The 25,620-nt window shown below is 37.0% G+C and overlaps 1 protein-coding gene across 4 annotated transcripts in view; it reads right to left on the reverse strand.

Annotated features, from left to right (window-relative positions):
• DOP1A (DOP1 leucine zipper like protein A) overlaps nucleotides 1-25,334 on the reverse strand; it is a 108,470-nt gene extending 83,136 nt beyond the window's left edge. For all 4 annotated transcript variants that reach the window (XR_013486996.1, XM_078155268.1, XM_020969888.2 and 1 more), the window contains exons 1-2: nucleotides 25,209-25,334; nucleotides 1,793-1,983 (exon numbers count right to left, since the gene is read on the reverse strand). Coding sequence is in view for 3 of the 4 variants with exons in the window: in XM_078155268.1 (XP_078011394.1) it covers nucleotides 1,793-1,930 (138 nt within the window). In the remaining variant the exon portion in view is untranslated. The remainder of the gene's footprint in view (nucleotides 1-1,792; nucleotides 1,984-25,208) is intronic.
• Between the last annotated feature and the right edge of the window lie 286 nt (nucleotides 25,335-25,620).

The raw sequence follows: 25,620 nt of genomic DNA on the forward strand, positions 1-25,620 counted from the left end.
GTTTGCTTTTGCAACATGGCCAATATGGAAATGTTTTACATGATTTCACATGTATAAGTGATATCAAATTGCTTGCCAGTGGAGGAGGGATGGGAGGAAGAGAATTTGGAACTCAAAATTTTTTTAAATGTTAATTTTTTATACATAATGAGAAATATTTAATGAAATATTTATTTATAAAAATAGGGGTAGATATAAAGAGGATAGATAGCCTTGACAAGGAGAAGGGCCAATTCTTTGTCAAAGAAGAAAAAGAGGGAGATAACAGGGTTTTTTTTAAATATGAAAAAAGAAGGGGAAGAAAGTGAATTCACATTGAATGGCCTCAAACTTTGCAGTCAAGTAAAAGACAATATTCTCATTTGAGAAAGAGGAGCAAAGGAGATGCAAGAAAGGCTTGTGGATGGAAGAGACAACTGCAATAGCTTCTGGGGAAACTGAAATAAAGAATCTATTAGGGAGAAATAAAAGGCCTGCCTTGCTGCAGTGAAGGCTCAGCTGAGACTGGATAACACGAATTTATATCGCATACAGTTATCACAAAGTTATGGAGATTTTCTGCAGCAGGGTTCAGCAGCTTGTGAGTAGGAGGGGAGGAGACTGTGGGAATAATCCAGGGCTAAGGTTTAGCAACAGCTACAGCAAGTCAATAAGGGAGCAAGGTACATTAAGAGCAGAGGACAGTTATCAGATTGAAGGTGGAGGGGAAGAAAAGTGAAGGCAGAATAGGGAATAATGACCCATGAAAATACTGAAAGGCTGAGTCACTGTTGGTCTTGGTGAAGATGAAGAATAGATTTAGGAAGGATGAGGCACTGGGGAGAGTAGGTTATGGTCAGATAGGGTAAAAACAGAGTTTCTAATTGGAGGTGTGGAACAACTGTAGGTAATAGCGAGGTCTAGTGTACCATCATCTTTATGTGTGTGGTAGTTTAAAGAAGTAGGTCATGGGGCTAAAAGAAACTAAGAATTGGTAGGTTAGGGCATTTGAGGGAGCATCAATGTGGATATTAAAATCCTCTATTATAAGGGCAGGAGTTGAGGAAGAAAGGAAGATAATAAGCCAAGTGCTGAACTCCTTTAGAATGGACAGAGAATAATTTGGGGGCCAGCATCCACTTTTTGTTTTAATGCTCATTAACAAACCAAATTATGTCAATTTACTACTATTCACACTATTACTATGACACTATTAATAATTTATTACTATTGCTTACATATTTATTAGCATTATTAGTACCTAGCTGCTACATAAATATCTTTATATAATTATGAATGCAAAATATAAGTAGTTACTAAGAAAAAATGGTTTATGATTATTTTCTCCCCCTTTTCTGTGTCTCATTATCTTCTCAAAAAACTTTTTTAAGAAAATCTTTCCCATTCTGGTAGAATATTCTTTCTTCTTCTATAAGGTATCCTTTAAAGACAAATGTCCATAAGAGATAAAATAATGTCCTCCTCACTGATTCCATGGACTTCAGTGTACCAGCCATTTTAAGAAAGTCAAACATTATAATTGTTATAAAGCAAAATCTGGCATAAAATGGTAGTGAGGGATACTGAATAGGTGTTAAAGGGAATGAGTTAATATAAAATTTTAATGCTATGAAAACAAAGTAGTTATTTTGCTAGTTACAAATGTGAAAATTTTGTCCTTCCCAATGCAGAATAAAAATTTAATGTTTTTTAATTAAATATTTTAATCTTTAAAGAAGACCCATTAACTCATAAAACTAAAATGTTTTCCTGATAATGATTTCTTTGCTCAGTGTGAATAGGAAAAACATACCTTGTTAAGCTTCCCAAGTGCAGATATTAAGTCTGCCCATTCACTGGAGTACTCAAAATTCTTGAGGGCTTTGTCAATTGCTGCTACATAATTCCTGTACTTGGAGTCACTCAGTAACTCCAGCTCCTCCGTGTTCATCCTCCCACAGATTCCCACTAGAGGCCAGCTTGCAAGTCATGTAAAATCATTACCTATAAGAGAGTTCATTGGAGGAAAAACACATTGAAAAATTACATAATATAATAATGTCAGAATTTCTTATAGTAAATCTTATGATTATTTTAAATATTGTTACAGAAAGGTGGTCAAGGTTGGGTGCAAGAATGTGGGAGGAACTGGAGATGTCCTCAGAGGCAGATCCGCACATCTTTCAGTGGGTTAAAATAATTCACAGTTTGAAGAAACAAAAGGGAAGGGTACTCCTTTGACTCTTGCCATTACACTACATTTATTACTATCACCATGTTATATGAGTGCATTTCTTTTGTAACAAGCTAGAATCACAACAGATCTTGATAATTTGAAACACTACAGACCTGAATAGGTTTGGGACACCATCTCATTTTTATTAAAGAACAAAAGGGAACCTAGTTAACTCAGAATTTCAAATTACATATTATTTTGAATTAACTGATACAGGATGAATAAGAATTTTACTGTCATTGGTTTGATCAACCAAAACTTCCCAGTCCTCCCTTCCTCACAACTGACTGCACTTTCTGCCAGGGAATTTTCAATGCTTAGGAAAACCTACTTTTTCCAAGGTAATAATAGCCTATCTTTAAACGTCTATCTACTCCACAGGTCCTCCAGCTAGTGAAATGTGTATCAATTTCAAAGGGTAACCAGGCTGATCACAGTTGCTGCCATACATCCTTATCGCTTTGTCCTATCTCTTTGAGAAGTAAGATTATTGACTGCTAATAAGTTCACTACCAAAGAAGAGGCCCTGTTTTCCCACTTAACACTTCCACATTGTCCCCCAATTGACTTCTACTGTCAACAGCATCCATCCTTACTCTTTCCATTAGCTTTTAAGATTTAGAGGAAATTCAATAATGAATAGTCACAGGATATAAACAAACAGTTCACAAAGGAAGAATTGCAAAGTATTTACAACCACATGAAAAAATGATCCAAATCACTAATAGTAAGAGAAACGTAAATCAAAACAATCCTAAAGTTTTACCTCATACTCTGCAAATTGGCAAAAATGGCAGCAATGTTGGAGAAGTTGTGGAAAGAGAGACACACTGACGCAAATATGAAATGGTACATCTGTTTTAGAAAGCAATTTGGAATTATGCAACTAAAGCACTAACATATCCATATCCTTTGAACCAGAAATTCCATTATTGGGCTTATACTCTAAGAAAGCCATTGATAGAAAAAAGTACACATACACTCCAAAATACTGAAAACAGTACTTTCTGTAACAGCTAAAAATTAGAAACAAAGTACATGCCCATCCACTGGGAAACATTTAAAGAAACTGCAGTACATGAATGTAATGAAATACTACCATGCTTTAAGAAATGTGTATAATAAATACAGAGAAAAATGGAGACATCTATTCAAACTGATAGTGAAGTAGGTAGAGCCAAAAAATAATACACATAGTAATTACAACAACGTAAATGGAAAGAATAATCATGCACCAAAAAAAAAAATCAAAAGTAAATGTAACAAAATTACAAAGATCAAGTAGGACTGGAATGAAAAGATATGAGAAGACCCACCCAATTTATAAGCCTTTATGGAGATATGAAACCCATAGGAGTTACACATTCCATGTTTTTTGACCTTTTCAATGTATTGTTTCAGTTGTGCTGACTTTTCTTTTTCTCTTTTAAAAAATATTAGTTGTCATATGGGATGGCTCTTGGAAAGGGAGAGGAGGAAGCATACATAAGATACCACGGTGATATGAGAAACAGATAAAAGCAATAAAAACTTATGCTAAAAAAAGATTTAGGGGAAATGTCATCAAAGGATATGAAAAGGCAGTTTTCAAAAGAAGAAATCCAAGTTATTAAAAGCTATATGAAAAATGCTTGAAAGCACTAATAATTAGAGAAATGCAAATTAAACCAACTCAGGTTCTACCTCATACGTATCAGATGAACAAAGTTGACAAAAAAATAAAATGGCAAATATCAGAGGGGCTTCAGGAAAAAAGGCACATTTAACTCTGAAGGGAAACAGCCATTTAGGAAACAGTTATGAAACCATGGAAAAGTACTAAAATATATATGCAGCCTTGACCTAGCAATACCACAACTACGCCTATACCCCAAGGAAATCAAAGAAATAAGTGATCTGTATGAACTGTTATAGTGAAGTGAGCAGGAGAACAATTTATACAATAACAACAATACTGTAAAAAAAAACAACTTTGAAAGACCTAAGAACTCTGACCAACACAATGACCAGCCACAATTTTCCAAGAACTGATGATGAAGCATACTACCCATCTATTGACAGAGAAGTGATTAATTCAAGATGGAGAATGAGTTTGTCAGCCAATAAATTAAATAAATAATAAATGAAATACCTACAGTGTATCAGGCACTGTACTAAATACTGGGTATGTAAATATGAAAAAGACAGTCCTTGCCCTCAAGGACCTTACAATTTAACGTGGAGAAGACAATATACAAAAGGATGCTAAAAAGTGTAAGGGGGTGGAAAGAAAGGTACCAAGGATGGGGCATAAAGGAGAAGTCCAAAAGAATGTAGCAATTTGGGAAAGAAGAAAGTGAGAATGATATCTACACTTTTGGATGTGGTCAATGTGGGAATTTGTTTTGTTTGACTATGAATATTTGTTACAAGATTTTGTTTTTTCTGCCCAACCCCCACAAGAAGGGGAGGTGAGAGGGCAAGAAAATAAATGCTTGCTAACCAACAAAATAAAATTTAAAAAATTTAGAGGAAATGAAGATTATAATGTTCTTTAGTTAAAACTAAATCCACCTCGTCTAACCTAAAATGCTTTCTTTAATTAAGAACACACTGGGCCAGTTAGGTGGTACAGTGGATAGCGCTCTGGTCTTGGAGTCAGGAGGACCTGAGTACAAATCCAGCCTCAGACACTTGACACTTGATAGCTGTGTGATCCTGGGCAAGTCACTTAACCCCAACTGCCTCACTAAAAAGCAAAATACAAAAAAAATTTAAAAAAAAATTAAGAACATACCAAACAAACCCAACACACACTTTTTAGTTCTCTACTCCTCCCCCCAATCTCTGAAAAAGTCAACAAAAAGTAACACAGGGAAGAAATGAACAGACATTTTTAGATTCTAGACACCTTTAAACTAGAAACTATTCTGGATGTGAATAAAAAAATACAACTACGTTACTTGGCTTTAAGATTTTTCTCTTTAAATCAATTTATCATTTAACTAAAGGTCAATGTTAAAATTTTTCCATAAATCCTATATGTTGACTATAAATTGCTTTTTTTGGTGAGGCAGTTGGGGTTAAATGATTTGCTCAGGGTCACACAGCTAGTAAGTGTCATGTGTCTGAGGCCACATTTGAACTCAGGTCCTCCCAACTCCAAGACTGGAGCTCTATTCACCCCTAACAAGTATAGCCTTGCTTCTCAGTCAACTAATGGTAGATTTATTTGCAGTTAGCTGGACTAACAACAAGTCAGCTTCTGTTAACCTCTTCTGACTGTTATACTATGTGGGACTTAGTGAAGAGACAAAAATGACAAAAGTTAAGGTCTAGTATATTTTGAAACCTGAAAAACTTCCCAGTAAGACAAAGAGAAAAGCAAAGGGATCAAAGAAAGAGGAAAAGGACCCACATGAACAAAAAATATTTATAGCAGCACTTTTTGTAATGGCAAAGAACTGGAAACTGAGGGGGTGCCCATCAATTGGGGAATGATTGAATTAGTTATGGTATATGAATATAATAGAGTACTATGGTTTGGTAAGAAATGATGAAAGGGATGATTTCGGAAAAATCTGGGAAGACTTGTATGAACTGACACAAAGCGAAATGAGTAGAATCAGGAGAACAATTTATATAGTGACAGCAATATTGTAAAGATAATCAACAAAAGGGGGAAAGCTAAAGTCTTCATGAGCTTCTTTTCCATCAGTTTTCCATTTTATCCTTGGATGTCCTAGGGCATGCAAGGACTGTAGTGTTACTATTCATATGAGGTCAAACTGGGGCATGTAAAGACTATAGTGTTATCTTCTACAACAAGTCAAAGACAGGTGAACTGGGAATTAGGAGATTTGGGTAAGAATCCCACCTCTGACAAAGTAAGACCTTGAGCAAGTTACTTGATCTTTCCCTCTGCAGGGATTATAATACTTGTACTACCTATCTCACAGGTTTTTGTGAGAAGTACTATATAAATGAGAGTATAAATCAGCAGCTGATGTTATATACAGCAAAAAACTAGGTCTTAATGGGAAAAACCTGCCATTCCCACACTGCACAACCATATTTTCTCACTTATTCAACAACACTAAATACTTACTCTGTATAATACATTGTTTTCTTATGAATAGTTTGGTATATGCTTAGAGGAAGCTAGTAGTACGTAAGAAGCTAGCAGTATGGTAAGTGACAAAATATTTTTTTCATATCAGGTTATGCCTTTAGGGTTACAAAACCATAATTTTTAAATCTCACCTTGAAAACCTATTAGTCAGAAATGTATAGTTTTAGTAACAGAGAGTATCTTTATAATCCTTAGTTTTAGGATAAATTTTTATCAGATTTTACCTTATGTTATAATTATTTGTGTATATTTTGTTTATCTTGGATGTAAGTTCCTTAAGGGGTAGGAAAATATGTGTTAGTGATCTCTGTATTATACTGCATATACAATATTTAGCAGTGCCTTAGACATATCAACTTAATAAAGATTGCTAAATAAATATTTTCAAATTTCAAACTATTTTTGGCCCACTTAACATTAGTGTGATCATCTGTTAGAATTCAATGTCCCAAGCTACTTTAACTAGTAGCCATAGTTCAACCATAATTACTATTAATATGGCTTTTAGGGTCCCTTCCCGATCAGAATCTACGACCTTATGAACTCAACATTGCTTTACTGTTTACAAAGTATTTTGTTCATAATAGCCCTGTGACACAGATAAAAACAAGCACAATTAATTAGCCTCATTTTATAGGTGTGGACAGGCTCGGAGAGGTTAAGTGATTTATCCATAAGCATTTGGTTGTTGTTAAGTATTAGGATTGGGTCTTGAAAACAAATTTTCATGCTCAAACTTGTGCTTTTCCCACATTATGCTGGAAGTTTACAAGGCCACTACTGTGAAATGTGATAGTCAAAACCACTCAATCACCCCTTTATTTTCTCTTGTTTTGTTTCAGCAGCTGTTAAAAAGGTGAGCCTTCTCCTTGCCAAGGTTAACTATTCCACTTCACCTCTGGATACAATCTCCTCATGACTCCTCTAGTATTTTGCACCTTCTAATATTCCCTCTCTCTCATGAGAATATTCAGTTTCTCATTCATTGGCTCCTTTCTCTGCCACCTACGGATATGCTTAGGCCTCCTCTATCCTTAAAAAAATAAAACAAACAAAAACCTTTCCCTTGACCCTGACACTTCAAACTATTCCACCTCTTAGAAAGGCCATCCATGCTCATTTTAATTTCCTCACTTCTCAATCCCTAGCAACATGGCTCCTGACTTCATTACTGAACTGAAACCTCTCTTCAAGATTACTAATTATTTCTTAACTGCTAAGTACAATGTTCTTTTCTCATTCTTCATTCTGCTGGACCTCTCTGCAGCATCTTAAGTTGTCAATACCCACCTACTCCCAATACACATATACACATTCTTACTCAAGCCATTTGCCAAGAATTGCTCGTTCTAACTATACAATATTTTTTGCATCCAGGTTTATTCACAATGCCACCTGCTTTAGGTCAGGCCTTTACCACCTCTCATCTGTAATCTTATAAAGAGTCTACTCACTGGACTCCCTGTCTCAAGTCTTTCCCTTCTTCGATCCATTTTTCATACAACTAAAAAACCAGTATTTCTAAATCATTAGTCTGATATCATTCCCTGTTCAAAAAGCTTTATTAGCTTCATATTTCCTAGAAGAAAAAATACAAACTCTTGTTTGGCAGTTAAAACACCAAATACCAAATGAGCCTCCTTTCTACTCCCAATTCTGCATACCAACCAAACTGGCCTGTAGTGCTCTTCCCCATGGCTGGAATGATCCTCTTCCTCATTTCTACCTACTAGAATCCACAGACTCCTCCTAGGTTCAGCTGAAGCACCACTTCCTATAGTGCCTTTTCTGACTGTTCCAATCATTAGAGCTTTCCAGAATTTACTTTTGTACCTATTTTGCATTCACTTCTCTATGTACATCATGTTTTCCTCAGGACTGGTAAACTCCTCGAAGATAGGGACTGTTTTTGTCTTTGTATTTTCAGCACTAGCTAATGTCAACAGGCAACAGAAGGCCCTTACTAAACACTTACTGAACTGACTCCAAGTTCAGTGCTTTCCCCACTATCTCATACTTTTTTTTTTTGGCTAGGCAATGGGGTTAAGTGACTTGGCCAGGGTCACACTGCTAGTGTTATGTGTCTGAGGGCAGATTTGAACTCAGGTCCTTCTGAATTCAGGGCTGGCGCTCTATCCACTGCGCCACCTAGCTGCCCATAAATTTTTTTTTGAGGCAATTGGGGTTAAGTGACTTGCCCAGGGTCATACAGCTAGTAAGTGTCAAGTGTTTGGTCTAAGGCCGCATTTGAACTCAGGTCCTCCTGACTCCAGGGCCAGTGCTCTATCCACTGCGCCACCTAGCTGCCCCCATACTTCTTTATTACAGAAGGTCAACTTCTGATTAATCAGAAGCACCATACCAAACTTAAAACTTACTTTAAAAATCCTATACTTGTTCTATCCTAAGTAATCTTAATACTATGAATTAAGTGCTTTTCACAGCATTATAAATTAAATACTTTCTGGAGGAACCAATCTTTAAAATAGTTTTTTTTAAATCAATTTAATGGAAAATCCCCAGGAAAATTGTAGCTAATTGTAAAGTGTTTTCTACACTGATATAGAATATAATTTCCTGTAAATCTAGAATGCAAATTTGAGCATTGTTTTGCCTCATCTGTTCAACAACCAAAGTTCCTCTTAATAAACTGCAATTACAAATTGAAAGTTCATAGTAGCAGACCATTTCTACTGAAGAATAAGAGTCCTTCAAAGTTATTTAAAGATAAGATCCCTCCCCCAAAGTGTTTTCAAAGGTATGTAAGCAACCCAGTGGGCTTAGGATGGACCCTAACTAGTTTGAGAGAACAGAAATATTGGGATTCAATAAAAACAGTTATTTTGAAAATTTAATTGAATTCAATGATACAAAATGGCTAGTATTTTTAGGAGCCTGTGGTTTTCTATATAGCTAATTATTTGAGTTCAACCATTAAAAAAAAAAGATCCATCTGCAAAAGTACAACACGACACAAAAGACTGATTTATATTCCAAAACAAAGAAAGCCTTGGATTTTGAAAATGGATACAATAGTTGCTTATGCCAAGTTCTAGAATAAATCAGACATGAGATTTGTAGAATATGCAGAAACAGTTGAAGTACACAAAATGGAAACTACTTGATTTTCCTAGGGAAAAAAAAAAGTAAAAATCCTTAGCAGGAAAATTAAACTCAAGGGGAAAAAATACAGAAATTTAAAAAAAATTTTAAAAACATTATAAATTTTAAAAATGATCAAGAGAGGCAATGTTGTATAGTGGATAGAGAGAGCTAGCCTTTCAGACACAGCTTCCTGTAGGCACCTGGTTGTGCTATGATTTCTTAGTCATTTAGGAGCATAAAAGTTTCTGCCCATATGGGTTGAGGGTCCCTCCTCACCTAGCAGCTGTCTGAAGACCACACCGGTTACCATACCCCATACAGCTGCTGAACAAACTTTCATATGGAAACATTTCACCTCCATTCCACCCTCAAATCTATAGAAGCTAAGTGCCAAAGTATCCTTGCTATTTTAGGGCTAAATAAATCTTTTGTTAACTATTCCACAACTCATTTTGTCCAAACACAGAACTTGAATTAACGGGGTTCCAACATTAGCATCACCTCTAATAGTTTCTGTGTGGCCTTGGGCAAATCCCTTAGCCTCTCAGTAATTCCAGGCATTTCTTTAAGACTGTAAATTGCAGGGGCACCTAGATGGCGCAGTGGATAAAAGCTCCGGCCTTGGAGTCAGGAGGACCTGAGTTCAAATCCAACCTCAGACACTTGACACTTACTAGCTATGGGACTCCAGGCAAGTCACTTAACCCCGATTGCCTCACAACAAAAACAAACAAAGAAAAGGATCATAAATTGCAGAAAATGTGCCTATTTGCATCAACAAAGTGCTCCCCACTGAGAGTTTTCTGTACTGATTAAATCACAGGTCCAGAAAAGTGAACAAAACACCCACCACAATTAAAACCTAATTCCCCCAATATAAGTCATAAAAGAGTCACTGGGAGTAAAAATTTAAGGACAGAAAGCATTTTTATTATATACTTTTTAAAAAAGCAAACAGTATAAAATAGAGATTCATATTTTCATACTGAATCGCCTTTTGGTATTCTGCTGTGTTTGCAAATGCCTATTTTTTTTTTATATTTAAGTTCAGAACAAAAAAAATAAAATTAAACAAGAGTATATTACTGCTTTCCTCTCTCTTAATAAGGTTGGGATAAGGTTTATATAGCTATGCAGCATTTGGGAAGATAATACATAATAAACTGGGAGAAAGATGAAACTGAAATGCAACTTTGTAATACTTTCCATTTAATAAAAATTAATTTGGTTACAACCACAGAGAAATAATGAGAAATAATGTTATCTCCATTGATATTTGCTGTAGACAATTAAACTTTTCAAAACCGTGTGTCTGTGTGCGCGCACGTGCGTGTGCATGTGTGTGTATGGATATGGATATGGACATGGATATTGGAAGTCTGAGAAATTAAAAAGAATCTTTGATTAGTCCCAGACTAGAAAGTGAGGGAAGACTAAAGAATTTGGCTTACTTATTCTTTTTTCCCCATGATATTACAAAAATCAAAGTGAGACATTAAACAATTTAGTGAAGTAACTTTAATTATAATAATAGAACAACATTTTTATCCAAAATAGTGATTCAGCAAGACTATAACGAAAATGTTTTTCCAAATAAAAAATGGTCATATCTTTGGGATAAGAGGTTCAGCTATGTTTCTTTAATGGTTTCACTAAAGCCTGTATAAATTATGTCATTTTTATATGAAAGCACCACTGGATACTCTCTTCGCACTTTTCATCTAACACACAAAGTTTCAGTTCCTATATATCATTTATATTTAATTTATCACTTAAATGAACCATCTCATAATGTAAATATAGCTTTATTTCAGATTGTCTGCATTATTAACACGCTTGAGACCAGCTAATAATGTGCTCTTTCCAAGTGTATCTTGTTCAGCCTGAAGGAAAAAAGTTACTTCCCAGGGTATATAATATCCAATTATATAATGTAGTTAGTAAACTTTAAAATGTAAAAAAACAATATTCTGATTTGCTTTTTCCCAGCTGGAAATCCCAATGAGATGTCAACAAGCATCTTTACTGTGGTTTGTAACCAACATGCTAATTTAGTCTCAGTTCTTTTAAGCTATATACTTCATATATATTGGAACTATATCATTAAAACAAGATTAAGAATGTCTTGTCTTTTGCTACACCATAACAGTGAAACAAAACAGTTGTTATTACAGGAAAGTTACCCTCTTGCTAGCAAATTAAGCCCCAGGAAATTAGCTTAAAAATGAAAATGGTTACAGATTTAAATGTTCACACTTCAACAGAGAAAAATCTCAGATAAGATCTTTAGAAATGCCAAACTAAGTCAGAACATCTGAGTTAAAAAAAAATCAGTAAGTAGGATTTGGCTTCAAAGAAATCTAGGTTGTTTTGACAGTAGTTTTGACAGCAGCATAAGAGGAAGGAAGAGAGAGACCAGAAGGGACATTGTTATCATTTGCCCTCTGCAAAAGCAAGTTTGATGTTCAATCATATTTCAAGGGTGAAATTCAATGTATTCCCACCAGCAGCAAACTGAAAGTGAAAGCTGCTAATTGTGAAAGAAAAGTAGCTAGACACAGTGCTATGTGATATCCATTAAATATCTGGGGAATGAATGGAAAAAGCAGTTGTATACAGTACTTTTTACCAGCCAGCAATGAAAATGTTTGAGAATAACTTTAATCCATTCCATGCTGGGAACTGAAAGCCCAGAAAAGAAATAACAGGTCAACCAGTAATTCTAAATAACTAGAAAATGTATCCAATGGATTAAAAAAAATAGAAGTGTCAGACAAATAAAATAGTTTTCGATAACTATTAGGAGGAACTATACTGCCATTTCAAGCAGTCTTCACTGTACTTTGCTTCTTATATGTCAAAGGTAACCAGTGCAACATAGATAGGGAACAGTCAGAGCTACTCACCACTAGCATGGTAGCATTAGATCTTTTTGACCTCAATTTACTAGTACAGAATCTGCTCATTGGGCCAGTATTAAAAACTTAAAACAAAAACCTCAAAAAATTCCTGCAAGAACCACCTGCCAAAGTTGGAATCTGTAAAAGGAGACATATGGGCCTCAGTTTACTGATCTGTACAGATATAATTGCCTAAATATGGGGGGAAAATTCAGAACAAACAAGTAAATCCTATTAAGTGCGACATTTCCTGCTGAACTGATACTGATAAATTAAATTTGGCCATTAGATATCATTAAAGTTTTGACAAAATAGTATTCCACGGTCGTCAAAAATTCCTCCCTTCTCTATGACCTTGCTGCAAAGATTAGTCATGCTTTCGAACCTCTTCAATGCCTCCTTCCTCTCTCCCAACAAACATGCTAGGGTTCCAACTATACTATGAAGTACTGCTTCAGTACTGGTATCAGTGCACATTAGCATTTTATTTACAATGTAGAGTCTCAGAGATTTGAATAGAACATTGGGAGGTTAAGTGACTTGCCCAGGGTGACACAGACAATGTGTCAGAGGCAAGATCTGAACCTAAGAACTTCTGGCTTAAAGGCCAGCTCTCTGTTGAGTAAGCCTTGCTGCCCCTCTAGGAATTTCTTTACTAGGGAATTTCTTATACAAATAAAATCATAGATCAATCTCTATCCCTATCCCAATCCTGCTACCAACTCAAACTACTGCTGTCTCTCTCTTTACTTTTTCTCTTCAAGTTTTTTTTTTGGGGGGAGGGGTGTTGTTTGTTTTTTAAGTAGTGTTATCATTCCTCTTGCCTGTATTCTGTTATCATTCACTGTCTGTTGAAAACCTTGAGTCCCCACCAATACATCATACCAAATGTTACAAGTTCAAAAGCAAATGACATTTAGTAGAACAAAGCAGAAAACAAGATTTGAGTCATTTATTTTGAAAATCTCTGCACCCATGCACAACTACTTTTATCTCCCATGCTGTCAAAAGCCAGTAAGGCAAATGTTAGTTAATCACTTCATCTCCAACACAGGGACAGGAAGACAATTCAAAAAAATGGCAACGGTGGTAAAGCTTAAGAGTCCAAAGTCATTTTGTTTAATTACTTTCCTTTTTAGTTTCATTTTAACAGGCTAGTAGAGAATGCTGATGTCCAGAGGTTGGATGAACACTGAGACTCGGCTTCACTACAGTCCAGATCAGGTGTGTCAAATTCAAATAGAAATGGGAGCTACTAATCCATATATTAAGGATCCCTGCAAGCTGCATATTGACTTAGTTTTAAAATGTATTATAATGCTTTATTGAATTTTTATTTATTTTGTTAAATATTTTTCAATTACCTTTTAATCTGATTCAGGTCACACCTGTGAGTGTTGTGGTTGCATACAGCCCAAGAGCCACATGCTTGACACCTCTGGTCCAGACAGAATGCCAGAATTTAGGACACTGCTTGCTTGCTTTCCAATCTGCTGCCTCTCACTCCTGTCTTTGTTACTTACCTCCTTCTGCTCATGGGGAGACGCTCAGACTTTTTAAAAAAAACCCTTACCTTACAGTCTATCAGGTATATATTCACATACAACCTTCTGGGAAATGCACTCCAAAGAATTTCCACCTGAATGAGGTTCTTTTGGCCTCAAGCACTGTAGGAAACAAATACATCCTTTAAAACAGGGTATATCCATTGCCACCATTTCCTCTCCATTCACTCATTCCTCAGCCCCTTGAAATCTATGTTCTGTCGATATTCATTCCATAGCGATAGCTATATGGAATGAATGAATGAAAAAGCATTCATTAAGAGTTTATTATGTGCATAGCAATGGAGATACAAATAGAAAAGTATGAAGCTTCTTGTTCTCATGGAGTTCATGATCTAATGGGGAAAGACAAACACATCTGCTGTAAGTCAGATGGAAAAGCTCAGTGGTCCCTAGGGTGCAGTAGCAAAGTGAATGGCAATATATCTTTGCTAGTGTTATTTCCAGTGATAAAACACATCTGCTTCTTCTGCAGAACCATCTGACGATGGCCAAGAACATAAGAACTTTCTTTTCCAGGTCTCAATAGAGATCTTCTTCTGATTATCTACCTGTTGTGGTAGTCAGTCAGTCGTCAATGGTTGGTATTAATGGTGGGTACGGCAATCCACTTCTCCACAAGCGTTGCTCCCCTAGAGAGTACTGTTATTCCCAGGAATATCACCAATGATCTCTCCTATCAAAGCCTCTGTGACACCACTTTCCTGATTCTTCTCCTGCCTCTCTATTCTGTCTAGTTTCTCTCTTGTCTTCCCTATTCTTTCTCATTCCCCATCCTTCTCCATGTTCCCCAGGCCAGAAACACAGGAACTATTCACTTGCCCTTGTTTTACTCCTCCTTAAGCAATCTGGTGGCCACCTTCTCTCAGGGTCTCAACCATATTACTGTCAAACTTAGTGTGAACACCCAAGCAGCTAAGCCTACTGAAGCCAAGAGCTCCCAAGTTCAAGAAACCTGTCAACCTCAGCCTCCATAATAGCTGGGATTACATGTGCCTCCACACAAACTTTTCTGTCTTTTTTGTTACTTTCTCTTCCCTCTTGCACTCTAAATGTAGATATGACCTAAGTTTCTTTCTTTGGCTCTTTCTCCTTTAGGTCATTTCCATGACGCTATACTGTCCTGACTTTTCTCCTGCCTTTTCCTCTGTTGCCCTCTAAGGATTACTCAAGGTCTTAACCTCGGAAGAACAGAGACAAGAAGTTATTCCAAACTACATGAATAATCAATGAGCAAATAATGTTTACTTAAGACAAAAAGGGAAATTATAGTAATAAACAATATCAAACATAAGCCATAAATTAGGAAAACAATCCTCTCTAAAAAGAACATCTGCTATACTTGTTGGAATCTGGTTGTGATGCTATCCAAAAGAATAATATTTCTTCAAGAATAACTTAATTACATTAAAAGATGAAAAAAAACAAACCAGAATTAAATAATCTCAGAGTTATAAAAGGGCTCAGAGGCCATCTACTGCAACACATTACTGAAGCATGTCCCCTATAGTATTCCCAACAGGTGGCTACCTATAATTTTCTTGAAGAGCTTCAAGGAGGGCAAAAAGAATTATAACTTTAATGAAAAAACTCAAGTCCTGAAATTAATCAGTTTGAACTCTGGTCTTCCTGATTCCAGAGCTCTTATTCCACGGCACCACCTTGGAGTCTCAGAACTAGAAGTGATGTTAGAGGCTATCTAGTTCGAAGCCTCTTGTTTAATTTTTTTTTTCTCTAGTGAGGAAACAGAATTCTTATAACAATCCTGTTAGGGAAAACAATTATCCTTATTTTGCAGATGAGAAACTGAAATTCATAGGCTCAGTGACTTTCTTAAGATCATATCAAATGGCAAAAAACCAATTTGAACCCAGGTCTTCTGACTATAAATGTTCGGTACTTTGACCATAACACCAGCTGTACTATCCATGAAAATTCAATGAATGGGCAGGGAAAGAGGTAAAAAGATAAGCAAAGCAGTAATACAGCACTCTTCAAGAAATAATTGTTTTGCTAGGATTAGGAATATATTTCAGAGTGGGACGTATCTTCAAATAAACATTCTGGAAAGAAATATTTCAGATTGCAATGTGCAGCCAAGCCTAGAAATACAGGCATGGATTGAAAGTCACAAAAATAAGTAAAGATGGCCTGGTTTAACATCCCTGTTTTAATTTTATGGTACTTGCAGCAAATAAAACTGGAGAACTCTTTCTTCTGGGTAAAATAAAGAAGTAAACCCTGAATGTTAATGTGGTAGGATGACCCTAGAACAAGGGTTAAGTTCTGTAGTGCTTAAAAAACAGGGTTCCTAAATTGGCTGTCCACATTTTAATGTTTCCCTGATAATAAAACTAGTTCAATTGCATATTCCTATTTAATTGTACAAACAAATCTTAGTTACATCCCTCTACAATGTGGCTTCCTTCTTTCCTTTTCAAGTCTGATTTTATATTATTCCTCTTCACACACAATTTATTGTGGTCAAACTAGTCTACTAGTGTTTTCTTGTAGATGGCATTGAACTCAAACATGTCAAAAACAGATTTCATTTTCTTCCTGAATCTGTCAATTCCTCCTTATTTTCCCATTACCATTAACTATATCACTATTTTGCTAGTCACCCAATCTAGCCATTCTAGAATTGCTTCCTACTCTTCTCATATGTACTATACATCAAAAACTTTCCCCCCCACTAACAAGCATATATTCCCCAATCTCGTACTGAACAACAAAAAAAGGAAAACTCTTAATATGCATATTCAAAAAAATTTCTCACATTGGCCATGTCAAAAAAAAAAGGGTTTCTAATTCTGCATTTTAAGTCCATCACCTATTTGACCTTTATCAATCTTACTGGATGGGGCACGAAATAGAACCTCATAGTTACTTTAATTTTCATCACTGATTTGAAGCACTTTTGCATACTTATTAGCTGTGTGACCCTAGGCAAGTCACTTAACCCATCTGCTTCAGTTACCCAATCTGTAAAATAGGTATAATGACAAAACCCACCTCCCTGGTTTATCTTGAGCAACAAATGAGATAACTGTAAAGCACTTAGCACAGTGCCTGGTACAAAGTTAAGTGCTATATAAGTTAACTATTATTTTGTTGTTCTTATTGTTGGTTGTTTCTGGCTTAGATTTATTAATCTGAAAATTGCCCATTTATATCCTTTATTTATTTTTTGGGGGAATGGCTCTTAATCTTATAAATTTAATTCAGTTCTTCATCTTAGATATAAGCTCTTTATCAGGGAAAACTTGTTGCAAAGATTTTCCCTCAACAACACATTTTCCTTCTAATTTTAATTGCCTTGGTTTTATCTGACATCACAAACATCTTGCCAATATTTTCTTCATGCTATCTGTAAGATTAACCCTTCTGAATGGAATGCACAGTCTTTTAACAGGCTTTTCTGTTTCTAGTCTAACATCTTCTCACTTTAATTTAACATACAATTTTCCAAAGTATTTTGAACAGTGGCTTTAACTGTAATAATATCATATTGAAGTTACTCAACATAGGTTTAATGTCCCTTCACCAAAAACTTTCTCTACCTAATCTTACCACTTATTTCTCATTTCTTTTAGCTCTAGCTTAACAGAACTGCTTGTTCTCTTTTGTATGTCATTTGCTCACTAATGTCCCTGTGCCTTCACACATAACACTTACTCTCTTAACTGGATAATAATTCCCTGCTTCTTTACATCAACCTGAGGTTGGTTGTTTGTTTTTTGGGAGGGTGTTTGTTTTTAAATAATGCTTTAAAAGCATACCTCTTTAGGGGCAGCTAGGTGGTGCAGTGAATAGAGCACCAGCCCTGGCGTCAGCAGGATCTGAGCTCAAATCTGGCCTTAGACACATAATACTCACTAGCTGTGTGACTCTGGGCAAGTCACTTACCCCAATTGCCTCACCTCCCACTCCCAAAAAAAAAAGAAAAAAAAGCACACCTCTTTGATGAAATTTTTGTTCATTAACCCCATCAGATTCGGACTTTATTCTACCCCTCAACTACTTGGTTTATATGTCTAGAGGCTAATAACGATTTGCATGTTTTAAACATTTTAAATACATTTCTAGAATAAAGTTTAATATGAATAACTTTTCATATTTATTTATCTTGTCTCCACCATTATACTGAAACTTTTTCTAAAGGTAGTGATCTATAACTCTTATGGAACTCCTTACAACATTTTGATTATTTTCTATTTGTTGCTCACTGGCATTAATTACTTCTCCTCTTCCTTCTCACACATATCTATAAGAAATGGATACCAAAAGCAAAAAATTAGAATGTATACAACTTTATTTAAATACTGTCTGTTTTTCTATTTGACATGAAACCTACCAAGTCTAGTTGCTAAATCCCTTACTAGTGTTTTCCTTAATATGACATTATTATAATTTATAGCTTATAATTTAAGCTTAATAGCCAAGTTTAAAGAGCTAGTAGGGAGAACAGTGGGTTTAGCACCAGAACACCTTGGGTCAAATTCCAATCAAACCACAGGCTACCTGTGTGACTGTGGGCAAGTCACTTAAGTTTTCTGTTTCAGTGTCTTCATCTGTAAAGATGGATTCTGAGGCCCTTCCATTTCTAATTCTATGATTCTTTCAAAGTACATAGGGGATAGGTTGATATGAACCAACAGTACTTTTTCACAACAAATTCACACTTTAAAAAAAATGTTCTTCCAAATGAATGCTTTCTTTCATTTAACTGTGATACAGTTTACAAATCAAAACCACACAAAACTAACCTATAGCTACAAGTAATAGATAGATTAAAGGTAGCCTTTCAAGAAAACTCCAGATGCTACAGAAAGCTGAGTTTTTATGACTCAGTACTAATACCCTCACTCAGACTGATAGCTGAAGAAATAATTACCAGTAGTTTGTATGCAATGACAATATTTAAATATATTCACTACCATCCTTTAACACAGAGCTATATTTAAAGCAGGAAAAGATGTTTTTGTCACCTCTTCATCCAAAATATTTCGCCCTTCAAGAAACTTTAAAATAGCATATGTAAATGCTGTCTCAAAATATATAGCCAACTATTTGTCTAACCTAGGACCCTACCACCTCTCTCCTGCCCTGCCACTTCTTCCCCACAAACACCAATTTCCTTAGTTGTCTTCACCTACTATTCCTCAGATGTCTTCAACCAGTAACCAGCAAAAGTAGAACCAAGTAAAGGGTATGACAATAAATGAGAACATATAATAAAATAAACTATTTTAAAATTACTCACATTAACATTCCCCTTCCATTACTGAAGGAAATTAAGAACTGATTCTATATAAATACTGAAATTTATCTTTATCAATAGGTAAAACTCATTCAATTAAATAGTTGTGTTAGAAAAAAAAAAAGCTAGGCTTTCTTGCTTCCTGGCCATCTTGGTGGTGGGCTCTGGCTGAGGGTCCTCTCACACTGCAGGCAGGAAGATGGTGGCCGTGAAAAAGTCGCTGGAGTCCATCAACTCGAGGCTCCAGCTGGTAATGAAAAGTGGTACGTGCTAGGTTACAAACAGACTCTGAAAATGATCAGGCAGGGCAAAGCCAAATTGGTCATCTGAGCCAACAACTACCCAGCCTTAAGGAAATCAGAGATTGAATATTATGCTATGTTGGCCAAAACTGGGGTATATCACTACAGTGGCAATAACACTGAATTGGGTACTGCATGTGGGAAGTACTACAGAGTATGTACACTGGCTATCATTGATCTTGGTGATTCTGATATCATTACAAGTTGCTCTTGATGAATTGAGGTTCTTTAGGCTTCAATTTCCTTATCTGTATAATGTGCCTGCTAGACCAGATCACGACAAACTTCATTCCAGTTCTACATATAAAATTCTAAGACTAACTTCATTTCCTTTTTTGATGGTTCCAGACAGAGCAGGTTATGCCAAACATACAGTTTATCATTATTCTTCACAAAGCACTTTGAAGACATACTATTCAAAATGAAAAGTTAGAGTGATGTGGTCTATACAGTGGTACAGTTGGTGTATTTTTAACTGGCTGAATGACTGGACTCAAAGAATAGTCATTATTGGGTTGATTAAACTTAGAAGGATCCACTGCAGTGCTTCAGGCATCTGTGCTTGTCCTTGTGTGGCTTAACATTTTTATCAATGGCTAGGATAAAAGCACAGATGGCATACCTGACAAATCTGCAGACGACCTAAAACTGGAAGGAACAGTTAATACAGGATAATAGAGTCTGAATCAAAAAAGACTGTGACAGGAATTATAATACTGGGTCAAATCTGAAATGAAAGTTAAGAGAGATAATTAACTGTAAAGACTTATCCTTAGGTTTAAAAAAAATCAACTTCAAAGTAGAATATGAGAAATGCTTGACTAGACAGTTTATTTAAAAAAGCCCTTCACCAACTGGTCCCTTCCTACCTTTCCAGTCTTCTTATACTTTACTCTCTTCTACTTACTCTGCAATACAGTGACACTGGCTTCTCTGCTGTTCTTTGTATAAGTTACGCCATCTCCCAACTGGGTGCTTACTCACCTAGCTCTCTTCTATGCCTGGAATGTTTTCCTTCTTAATCTCCACCTCCTGGATTCCTTCAAGTATCTGCTTGTATCCAAAAGAAGTTTTTCCCCCTCCTCCTTAACCTTAGTGCCTTCCCTCAGAGATTATCTCCAATTTATCTTGTATATACCTTGCTTGTATATAGTTCCTTACATGCCATCTTCCTCATTAGACTGAGTTCCTTGAGGGCAGAACTTTTGCCTTTCTCTGTATCATAGTAGTATCACAATACTTGACACATAATAGGCATACTAATAAATGCTTGCTGACTTAACTTAATTAGTGGAAGCTCAATGTGATGGCAGCCAAAAAAGTTAATGTGATCTTAGCTTGTATTGCTTTTGCCCAGTGTCAAGGAATAAGGAAGTGATAGTCTCACTATTCTCTATCCTAGTCAGACTATATCTGCAGTTCTGTGTTCAGTTTTGGGTACCATATTTTAAAGACATCTATAAGCTAGAAACATCCAAAAAAGGGCAACTAGATGGTGAAGGGCCTCTAGATTATGCTGGTTCAAGTAACCAGGGATGTTTTAACAAGGAGATGATTTAAAGGGAGCATGATAGCTGTCTTCCAGTATTTGAAGGACTGTTTTACTGATGAGGGATTAGAAACATTCTGCCTGGACACAGAGGACAGAACTAATAATGATGGTTAGAAGAAAGGAGGGAAGGCAAATTCACATATGATATAAAGAAAAAACTACCTAGCAACTAGAGCTGTCCCAAAGCAGAGTAGGCTGTCTCACAGAGACAGTCAGTGACCTTACTCATTGGAGATCTGCAAGAAAAGGTTGTATCAATTAGACAAATTACAAAGGGGATTTTTATTCAGGCATAGCTTGGACTCAGTGGTTTTTTAAGTCCCTTCCACCTATATTATTAAAAGTTTGATTTTCCCAATTCTTACATAGTTAAAGTTGCAGTTATTCTCGATCTCAATTTAGAAGGGTGATTTCTCAAAAATGATTGTGTTTTGTCACAACTCAAGTTCTTTTTAATGCTTTCACAAAAAATAATAGATTTATAGAATCCATACTTCTATTGATTAACATTTCCCTGAATATTAAAGAAATTAAGCTACTGGTGGGCTAAAATGACACTATAAAACCTAAAGATTGGATTTCTTATTAAGAATTCAAAATATCACTCATAACTAAGGATACCTAGTCAATCCATCAGTCAACTACTATTTATTAATCACCCTCCTATCGGTCCTCAAAACTTTTCACTTGGACTACTGCAACTGCCAAGTCTACCTATCTTAAGTCTTTTTCCAATACAATCCACCTTCCACTCGGCTGCCAAAGTGATTTTTCAAAAGCATAAATATGACTGATGTCACCTCACTACTCAAAAAACTTCAGGGATTCCTTCCAGGAATAAATATAACATCCTGATTAGCATTTAAAGTTATTCACTTCCTGGACCCTTCCTACCTTTTCAGTCTTAAACTTTAATCCCCTTCATGCACCATGCAATCCAATTACACTGGTCTATTTGCAGTTCTTCCCACAAAATACTCCATGCCTTTGTACCGGCTGTCCCCTATGCCTCGCATGTTCTCCCTGTCTTCTTTTCCTCATCTTCCTTCAAGACTCAGCTCAGATTCCACATTCTGCTGGAAGCCTTTCCCAGTCACACCATTTTCCATCATCACCCCCATCCCCAGTGCCTTCTCCTTGAGATTAGTATATACTCTATATATAACTTTCCTCTGTGTGTGTGTGTGTGTGTGTGTGTGTATTTGCACATTGTCTTTCACATTCAAATGTAAGCTCCTTGAGGGCAGAGACAGGGTCTTGTTTTTCTTCATACCCCATAGCTTATCAGTAAGCTCCTAATAAATTCATGTTGAATGACTGCCAGACACTGTGCTAGGGGACAGATGCTGTACAAAGACAAAATTAAAAACAGTTTCTCCTTGTACCATGGGAGACAAAAAGAAAATGAGGAAGCACAAGCAGCTGGGGACAACACCAAAGGCTTCATGCAATAGGTGATGGTGTCTAAATTGAGCCTTAAAGGAAACTAGGGATTCTAAAGGGTGGAGATGAAGAGGAAGAGCATCCCAGGCATCTAGACAGCTGGACATGAGTATGCATGAAGGGAGATAATGTCTAACAAATCCTGAAAAGGCAGGTTGGGAGTGGGAGATGAAGGGCTCTAAATGCCAAAATGATGAGTTCGTGTTTGATCCAGAATATAAAACAGAAGAGCTGGGATTAGAAGACTCCAAGTGCTCAGACTCTAAGTTTACTGTTCTTCCTACTTCACCAAACTTGTTTACTCTCAAATAGTCTTTGTTGGAAGTTCCTTTAAGCTTTGAATCAGAATGCTTTCAATTGAAGGAGATACAATCTCTTCATTCCTTAAATTGATTCATTTTGGACTTACTTTGCAAAACCCAAAATTCTGTATACTAGTTAGATCTCAGCAAGTGAGCAAATACATCACAGACTCAGAGAGGTAAAGAAATTACAGATTATCTGGTACAACTCTTCAATTTGCAAATGAAGAAACTAAGGCCCAGAGTGATGAAACAATTAGATTAAGGTTTCATGAGTTTGTGACAAAGTTTGTACTATACCCTGGGTCTCCCGACTTCCAGTCCGGTGTTTTTTGTCCTACGATGGTTCCTCCCTATTTTAGTTTTTATCTTAGTATTTTCAGTGAGCCAAGTTTTAAAAGTATTTTATTAATTACTAATGATTCTTCAAGTCACTTATCAGATTCTATATTGTTGAAATTTTTTAATAGAAAGAAATTTCATAAGAGAAAATATAGGCATTTACCAACAATTCATTATCATGTCATTTTAAGATTCGGTTTACACTACATTAAAAACCTATTTGGAGAATCAAGCTAAAGTTGTATATTATGGTTAAAGATATTAAGAAATCTGAGCAGATATAATGATCTGCCACAAATGAAAAGGACTCAATAAGTCATAAGAAAACAATATTAATTCTAATATTAATGTAGTACCTATTATCTTTTACTAAAATGTAGACTTTCTGTTCATATTAGGAGGCAATATTACAGCACAATGATGTTTTAGAAAAACAAACCAAAGAACCAAAATGAGGGATTTTATTATCATGTATGTAATCTTTGATTTTTATATGCAATTAATTCTTGGTTACTTAGTCATTTTATCTATTTGTGCAAGAACAAATAATCTCCCCCTTCTTAAGTTTGCGTCTTAATAATCAACTGAAACACCCCTAGAGAAGGGAGAGATGATGTTTAAATTAGTTCATTTTGCTACTGCTTAACAACTAGGTAAAAAAGATTGGGTGCTGTGGAGGCTGAAATTAATGGTTAAAATGAAGTTTGCTACAGCCTTTATTTAGCCATTCCATAATTTTCAACCCTTGACATGCATAACTAAAAGTTGTCCATTTCTACAGATGTTCTACGTTGGTATGGTACTGTTTTTCCTGACCAAAGCTAATAGCATAATTTTTCCACAAGTCCTCAGAAAGGTAGGTACACCAAATTCCAAATATAAAATTAAAATAGTTAATGTTCTCTTCGGTCTTTCTTTTCTGTCTAAAAAGCCCCAAATTTATGTCTTGCTTTAAATTTCATATGGTATAGGGATAAGGAATTCCCACAACTGAAACTTTCTCTATCAGTGCTGGCAGGGGCAACTCAGTTGCCTTGAGAACTAAGGGGTTAAGGGACTTGAAGGGTCACACAACCAACACATGTCAGAACTGCACACCTTTTACTGAGGTCTTTATTGCCTTCTAGGACACATCTTTATCCCCTATGCCAACCCGCCTTAATTCTTTTTACTTAGTTCAGACCAAGAAACATACAGAAGGGTGGTGTGAAGGGAAGCCAAGATGACTTCATGAAAAGAACACAGGATTACGAAATCAGGAAAACCTGGGGTCAAAGTCCCATCTCTACTATTAGTCCTGCGACCTTAGGCCTCTTACTAGAACTCTTAGATCTCCAGTTTCCTCCTCTGGAAGAGATTAGATGAGATGTTCTTTCAGGCTGATTCCAGACCAGAAACTCCTTTCAATATACATAGTGTGGGAGGCGGAAAGAAATCAGAAAATCAACAAGTAAGAAAATCAAAGGACTCTGGTGCGTCCAATTTAAAATATACTGGGATTCCAAGTGTGGCACTGCTCATGCTACCCTTGGGGCTAATCAGCCTTCCTCCGTGCAAGAGGTAAAGATACTCACTTCTTTCTTCACCAAACCATCCGCACAGAAACGTAAATACAACTTAACTTCTCTGTTTCCCAATGCCAGAAACCACATCCACCTGAATAAAATGAGAGGCTCGGGGGAAGCCACCTAGCCACGGCGGGTAACCAACTCCCAGGAATCTGTGAATTCTGAATTCATTCAACTCCACACAGGTGTTGGCTGACCTGGGCTAACCTCGCTCCCTTCACCTGGGGTGCAGGGACGAGGGACGCTCCTCTGCCCACTTCCTACCCCCTGGGGTCGGGGCAGGCACCTGGGAGAGAAGCCTCTCCTTCAGCGTCTTTTCCCACAGCTAGCAGCCCCCTCCGACCTCGGCCCCCCGCTGCCCTTCGGGGCCCTCGCGGAGGCTCTGGGTCCCCCGCGGCCTCCAAGTCCCTCCCGCGGCGCCCTCGCGGCCACCCCGCCCCCCGCCGCGGCCCCGCGAGGATGGAGGGGACGCTGGTCTCCTGAGCTTAGGAATGACCCCGGGACTGGGGATGAGGGACGCGTCCCGACTGCTCCTGTTACCTGGCTGGGGCTGGGCCGCTCTGCGCCGGCTCCGAGCTCCTGGCAACTGAGGCAGCCGAGGGACCGGGAGAGGGGGCCCACAGCCCTAGAAGCCCGGCTGACAGCTCCCGGCACGCACTGCGCCAGGGCCTACGCTGACGTCGGAGGCGTCAAGGATGACATCACTTCTGCCAGAGCGACCCTCCCCTGCCCACACGCTCGCCGCTGGCCACAGCGACCCCTGGCGTCAGCATAGAGAGGAGGCACTAAGACAACCTGGGGGAAGACCTTGCCCTGCCTCCGTTAAAACCTACCTATTACAGGAAGTCTTTCCCCATCCCTCTTAATTCGAGAGGCTTCCCTGTCTTAATTACTTCCTATTTATCCTATAAAGAGTTTGCTTTGTATTTATTTGTTTGGGAGTTGTGTGTCC

The sequence above is a fragment of the Phascolarctos cinereus genome, unplaced genomic scaffold (genome assembly GCF_003287225.1).
Source record: "Phascolarctos cinereus isolate Bilbo 61053 unplaced genomic scaffold, phaCin_HiC Scaffold_5;HRSCAF=322, whole genome shotgun sequence".
NCBI lineage: Eukaryota > Metazoa > Chordata > Mammalia > Diprotodontia > Phascolarctidae > Phascolarctos > Phascolarctos cinereus.